Genomic DNA, 7,268 nt, shown 5'->3' on the forward strand with positions numbered 1-7,268 from the left:
GTGTTTTCATCTTTTTGGAGGGGAGAATATGGGCTATTACCAGCTGCCTTAATTGTTAAATGTCAGTGCTGGGGAACAACACTGCAGCTGAATACATTCTTTTTACTAGTCTGTCTGCCATTAAGTTTATCTTTCCAACATAACAGAATTTGCAAAGGTAAATAGGTATTTTGTCATTAGAGACAAAAGCTGGTTTAAGTTGTATTGATGAATCCTCTTTATACACCAAAGTTAGTCACAGAGACCCCCCAAGGTTCTGTGTTCCGACCAGTATTATTCACACTATGTATGCTCCCCACTGGCGACATTATGAGGAAATACTCATACATACACAATACATTTTCACTGTTACGCAAATGACACACAATTACATTGATCAGTGAAACCAGATGAAGCCAATCAGCTAACCAAACTTCAGGCATGCCTAAAAGACATAAAAACCTGGATGACTTGCAATTTTCTACTTCTAAACTCACAAAACTGAAGTTATTGTGCTGGGTTCTAAACATCTTAGAAACAAATTATTTAGTTATTTAGCTACCTTGGATGTCATTACCTTGGCATCCGGCCCCACCGTAAGAAATGTGGGAGTTATTTTTGATCAGGATATGTCCTCTAACTCACACATAGCTCAAATTTCAAAGACTGCCCTTTTTCATCTTCGCACCATTGCAAAAATTAGGCACATTCTGTCTCAAAAAGATGCAGAAAAACTAGTCCACACATTTATTACCTCCAGGCTGGACTATTGCAACTCCCTCTTATCAGGCTGCCCCAATAAGTCCATAAAGACTCTCCAACTAATCCACAATGCCGCAGCACATGCACTGATGAAAACTCTGTATTATGTGTATTATCTTCTCTACACTGGCTGCCTGTATAATTCAGAATAGACTTTAAAATACTCCTCACATACAAATCCCTAACTGGTCAAACGCCATCTTATCTCAAAGGGTTACTTGTGGTTCGTAGTGTCAGCAAACATAGAACAGGAACCAGAGGCTTTAGATATCAAGCTCCCTTCCTATGGAATCATCTTCCGGCTTCCGTCCGGGAGGCAGACACCTTCTCAATGTTCAAGAACAGACTTAAAAACTTCCTTTTTGATAAAGCTTATAGTTAGGGCTGGCCCCTAGTTATGCTGCTATAGGCTTAGACAGCCAGGGATCTCTCATGATGGACTGAGTGTCCCATCAATACATGTCACTAACTTGACTTCTTCCCTGGAGTCTTTGTGCTGCTCGTCTCTTGGTCCTGCTTTACACCGGCGACTGTTATTACCACCTGTTATATTTGTGCATTATTATATTATTACTACTACTATTACGTTTTTCCTGGCTACTGTTGCCAAGTGCTTGCTCATGGGGGTTTTGTTGAGTTTGGTCTGCACCTGCTCCAGTTCTAAAGTGTCATGAGATAACTGTTGTTGTGATTTGGCGCTATATAAACAAATTGAATTGAACTGAAATAAACTAATACAGTCCTTTGTGCAGGGATTAAAGCAATTTATGCAATTTTCAAACTGGGAGAAATATAAACAGGGACAAAACTAATGGGCAGAGCTTAAAAGTCCATCCAGCTGAAGGACAAGCATCTGCTTAGGCAGAGAATGCATTTTATGGATCTACACAACAAGTTGTACGTGTAGTGGAATCTCAATTTGGAGTTTGGAGCCTCAGGCTAAAACAGACCCCAGACTTTTCCTCCACCCCAATCCCTCCCTGAGCGCTGCCCCTCCCTCCTAACTCCCCCGTGTAGCTTTCTGCTTCAGATCATTCCTTCAAAACCGCTGGCTTCTCCCTTGTCATAGGTGGAACAATGTTGCTATGGTGTCTTGACCAATGGAATGGCATTTCCAGGAACGCAGCCTGTCTCTGTCTCCCTCTCTCTTTCATACGCACACACACACACACAAAATGAAGCAGCCTGTTGAGCAGGAATCCAAATAACCTCCTGGTAACAACATGGTTCCCTTATTTGCCGAGTGAACGCCAGTCAGGAGGTTGCATACTTTATTCGAGCAAATATGCATCCCAGCAAACTGTCTTCAAACCTCCCATGACATAAATATGAATATGTTCTAAATGCAGCTGCTGTGAGAAACATTATTTAAAATAATGTTAACCAGAAAGGGAAGATTCACTCTAAAAACTCTGACATAGTTAAGATATTACTGCTGGGCCACCAGGTCCATTTTCTTGGTTGTTGATATCGAGGGATGAGCTTTTCATCCAGCTGAAATGACTAGATAATTACACTTTCATAGCTATTATGTCTAACCTCCTTTATTATCTGTGAATACCACTATCCTCTGGTATTCCACATTTCCAGGTTAATCTACATAATATTTTTTTTGGCATATGGCACCCAACACAAAGGTACAACATATATTTTATATGAACGCATAAATGTTTCTCTGGAAACAACAAGCATGATACACAAGCTGGCACATGACATATTTCACCCATACTTGCACATTCACCCGATAAACATTTTGAATATTTTATGCTCAGTGTGTTGACTGGCTCATATGGCCCTAGGAAATCTATGTGGATTTCACAGGCCAAATTTCCATCCGAAATGTGCCAGTGACTGATCTGACGCTAACTCAGAGTGCTCCTGCTCTGTCATTTCAACATATCTGTCCATTAAATGGTTCTCACTTTAACACTGTGGGCAGACTTTCCAAATGAAGGTGAATGGAGATGAGGCACAGCTGGGATGTCCCGTCTGTGTCCTTGCTGTTCACGTTCCATGTACAGACCTAATAGCCTGCGTGTTCCTGCTCACCACATGTGCAACTGTTTGTTCTGCAGGCCTTTTTACAGAAGACATTTTTCAGACACAGTGGGAAAAGCAAAGAATATTAATGTTGCTAAATTTCATTTATCTGTTTCAGTAACAGGCTCCCGGTGTTGTCCATGCTGCCTCATTATCACACTGCCATGTCTTACTGGAATACCTGAAAGAATAGAGCCATTGTTCATTTTATTAATAATACCTGTGTGAAAATGTCTACCTGGTGGCATTGCTCTAAAGAATAAAAAATGATGGGACACTTCATGTTACCCAACATCACCTGGGACCCCAAACAAGTAGACAGTATACTGTAGTCTACGTGTGTTTGGCTGCCTGCTGTATAGTTTTGGCTCCTCCATCCATGAAGATAGTGATCATCAGTGATTGATCTGCAGATGTGCCAGAGGCACCACAAAGTCTTATCTCGCCTAAACAGAGGTTGTACTGTAGGCCATGACAGAGGTTATACAGGACAGAGGGCTTCGTGATTTGTCTCTCTGGTGGTCTCACCTGAGAAGGACTTTAAGTCCCTTGTGTAAATCCCCACCCCTAATATCATGTTGCTGATGTCTTTATTACCATAGCCTATAGCACAGCATCTTACATAAACCTTAACACAGAAAGGCAACAGATGGCATGACAGAATTCCAAAATCCCAAAGGAGTAGCTCAGAAGGATTTGTGGTTTGCTCCATTTACATTGCAGCCCTAGTTTGAAAGGTAGTGTAGCTATGAATTAGAAGTTATAGTAACTATAACCCTTCCCTACATTTGGGCTTGGAAACACTGCCTCACTGATAACCTAGATCAGCTTCCCTTCTATACAGTGACACTCCTGCAAGTTTGTGTCCTTGAGTGAGTTCTGCCCCACTTGCGCTTCGTCTCACCATGCTGCTTTTGTTTTCCAACAACAATAAGGTCCCTGAATCTTTAATAAAACAGAAGGAAGCCTTACCACTGGCTTAAATAATGCTCAAATCAATCACCTTGTCTTGAAACGGAACACAGTGGAGGTATGAAAACTGTCGCCATAGTATATTATACATGTCATAGTAATTTGAAGTTTTGTAAAAGTCACTCATTTTAGAGGGAGCACTGGAAGAGTGCAGGCAACTTTGAGAAAGTTAACTTTTAAAACTCTTAAAGGAAACAAGTATTTTTACATAAAACAGTCACAACTTGGCACAAAAATCTACCTGTAACATCAACAAGCCTTTACATTCTAATGGACTGGGACAGTACAACGATCCAAATAGTCTAGTGTATTCTTGTTAGGATAATGACATCTAGTGGCTCAACATTACTACTACATTCAGATTTTAAGGTTGATGCAGCATTCTTCCTCCCTGCTCAGCAACACAAAAGTAATGATTTTAGATTAATCATTTTCCACAATTAATGGCACAGTTCAGTGATGAAAACCAACCTCTCTCATACGTTTCATATAACCAACGGAACAGATTGTGGTATGGTGCCTTCACAGTTACAAAGAAGTTCAGCTTTAGCATAACATTTACAGTATGTTACAACCCTGGTTTTATACATAAGATCCAGAGTTTGTACAGCCAATTTTGCCTGGAGACAGCAAATTTAGTATGCAAACTCAAAAAAAAAGTAAAAACTGCCAAAATGACTTTTCAGGACTATTTCAGAAGATGTCACTGGTTGTTATGAAATCCTGTGCTAGAAATGCAAACACCAAATGTCATGAACTGCCAAACTTTATTTTAAGATCAAAACAAAGCACAGCATTAAAACATTTCAACACTGTGATGACATTCACCCACTGTCTCTAAGTGTGTGAAAAAAAAGATGCAATCAAGCACTTTCGGCTTAACATCATGCTCAGAATTAACGTTAGTCAATATAGTTTGTCATGAAAACAAATTCACTTTTTATGACTTTAGATCACTTTTAAAAAGTTGAATTCATCATGCCAAAGCCTAAGCAGATGTGAGTGAGAAAAAAATGCACAGAACTTTGAATTTGTGATGCTGAAAAATGCATTCGACCATTCATTAGATTATGTTGTCAAAAGAATGTTTTTCTGATGACTTTGTCAGTATGCAGCTTGTGATGCAGTGGAGCACCAGGTCCTCAGACAGGACACAGGTGAGATCAGCCCAGGTAGGGAAAGGGATAGGGGAGAGGAGGGAGAGAATGCTTGAGGGTTCTTGGGGGTGGGTTGAGGAAGCGATTCAGGTTTTAATAACAGGGAGAGATGGGACCTGGGGGGGTGGGGGGGGCTGATTTCGAGGCTTTGTGTTCATTGTTTCTTCGGTTTTGCCTCGAGGGGTTGACCAATATCCTTCCCACGCAGTTTCATCCCTGTACACAGCAGAAGAGGGACATATGAGTATACAAATGGCAAAGGAGATATAATATGCAAGATCATTCAATTTTATCAAAATGTATTCTTCTTACCAATTGCTCTCTCTATCTTGCCCATGACCTGGTTGTTGGGAATTGCTCTCCCGCACTCATAGTCCGCAATGACTTGAGGCTTCTCATTAATTTTCTGATGAAAAAAATTGATATTAATAATAAATACTGCAAATGTTATCTAACCACAAAGTCCAAAGCAAGCAAAATTACTCAAATTTACAAAAACACTTCTGGAGCTAAGCGCTTTAAACTGAGGGCTGGATAGTGCACATTATTGCAGAAAACTGTCAGCAAAATGTTTCAAATTCCAAACTAATAAGGTCATTTTATACGTCAAGTATTCTGTTTACTGCACAACATTTACAACCCCTGTAGTTCTATTATTCATAATTCAGCATTCTAACTCAACCCCATCCCAATATTTCTGTCTATATCATGTGTGTTGTACATTACAATAGATGACAACTATTTATACTTACAGTGGCCAGGTCTTTCTGGGTCAGACCTTTCTCCTGTCTGCCTTTCTGAATGACCTTGCCCACTTCCAGGGGCACTCTGTCATGGTGTAGTTCTTCTGTCTCCCGGTCCAATTTGGCTGTGTTCTTTGTCACAAGATGCTGTTTGTTTTGACCTGCAGACCCTGTGTGACAAGCAGTTGACCAGAGTAGTGTGGGGGAAATGTACAAGGTATGCAGACATGCAAAAACAGCATAATCAAAGAAACTGGTCATTGCTAAGCTTAGTCTGCAGAACTACAAATTTGATGAAGGGAACAATCTTCGCCATGCATCAAAGTAAGTTTACAATTTGTACAAAAAGCACAAATTTACATTTCTTGGTTGTCTCAACGTCCTCCCCGCGTCTCTGAGCGGCGGTGATAGCCTAAAAAAATAGATGAACATGTATAAAACTTACATTTCTAAACATACTAACAGCAGATTTCATTATGAGCAGTGTCCTAAAATACTGTTCTGCTTGGTTAACAAGTAACGAATCTTCTTATCTAACTATGAGCTATCTATTGATTTTTAACTAGTTGATTGGCAACATGCATTAGGCTATCAGTTATGACATGGCGTCCTAGCCCACATAAAAACATAAACTGAATAGCGTGACTTACGTGACAAGCTAGCTTAGCTAGCTTTGGCCAAGTTGTCTTTATCGGGTTAGCATAGCATAGCTGGCTAATACTAGCTAGCTAGCTAGTTATTTGCACTTTTGTTTATCGTGAATTATTTAACGAACGGTACGTTAGCCACCCCGGACTTGAGTAATAATTCCTGGTACAGGTTTGGTTTGTCGAGGAGACCATAATGTACGTATGACGTCTTGAAAACATGCCTAAATTTGCATGTCTGAACGCAACACAGATATTACCAACAGAACTTCGGTTGAACCATTTCTGGTAACTGTCGTGTTTCGCACATACGCCCGTTTGAACTGTCAAGCCAGTCAGATACACCCAGAGCCTTACTGACGGTTTCCTACAAGGAACACACGGTCCTGTTGTTATTAAACTTAACCACGACACATGGTCGACGTTTGATCGTAACCACGCACAGAAATGACCCGATTCCTCAAATAATATTCGTTTACTGGAACATGTCGGTGAAGGTTCTCAGTCATCCAAGTCTTACTGGAACGTTCACGACAATCCCAAAGCTGAATTCAGCTAATTGAGTATCCGTAGTTAGGATTATGCTCAATAACAAATAAAAAACAGACGAAGTGTTCATGCTAACCTGCTTGGATTTGGCCTGGGCAGCTGTCGGCCCCTTCTTCCTCAAGACAGTCACGGTATCCCAGTCGCTTTCTGCCATCTCTTCAGGGTTTCCGTCGATAACTCGTGACGTATAATATTAATACAAAAATAAGTTCAGCGGATTGTGTTCAAAATCAGCCCTTTAAATAGTTTACTGCTACTTCAGGGAATCAAACGAGCCTTCCAGAACTACCACCCCACGCTTCTTCTGCCAAAGCTTTATTCGTAACTCAGCGATGGACAGTGACATAATAGAGGAGATTCGGCAGCGCCCCCTACTGGTGGAGCAGGCAGACCTACATCCACATCGACACGTCCTCAAC

The 7,268-nt window shown here is 40.7% G+C and overlaps 1 protein-coding gene across 1 annotated transcript; it reads right to left on the bottom strand.

The window, feature by feature from the left end:
- Positions 1–4,503: 4,503 nt before the first annotated feature.
- On the bottom strand, positions 4,504–7,249 carry edf1 (endothelial differentiation-related factor 1). The gene is made up of 5 exons (XM_046376039.1): positions 6,926–7,249; positions 6,014–6,065; positions 5,663–5,823; positions 5,223–5,316; positions 4,504–5,126 (listed from the first exon to the last, which is right to left on the bottom strand). Exons 1-5 carry the CDS (start codon positions 7,001–7,003, stop codon positions 5,065–5,067), a joined length of 447 nt encoding a protein of 148 aa, XP_046231995.1. The 5' UTR covers positions 7,004–7,249; the 3' UTR covers positions 4,504–5,064.
- Between the last annotated feature and the right edge of the window lie 19 nt (positions 7,250–7,268).

Source organism: Scatophagus argus, chromosome 20 (genome assembly GCF_020382885.2).
Source record: "Scatophagus argus isolate fScaArg1 chromosome 20, fScaArg1.pri, whole genome shotgun sequence".
Classification (NCBI taxonomy): domain Eukaryota; kingdom Metazoa; phylum Chordata; class Actinopteri; family Scatophagidae; genus Scatophagus; species Scatophagus argus.

Excerpts from the sequence above, each read along its gene's own strand:
- edf1 (XM_046376039.1), bottom strand. The coding sequence starts at position 7,003 with ATGGCAGAAAGCGACTGGGATACCGTGACTGTCTTGAGGAAGAAGGGG. Across the intron at positions 6,066-6,925 it reads CCCAGGCCAAATCCAAGCAG|GCTATCACCGCCGCTCAGAG; the intron begins GTTAGCATGAAC and ends CTATTTTTTTAG. Across the intron at positions 5,127-5,222 it reads CAAGATAGAGAGAGCAATTG|GGATGAAACTGCGTGGGAAG; the intron begins GTAAGAAGAATA and ends TGCTGTGTACAG.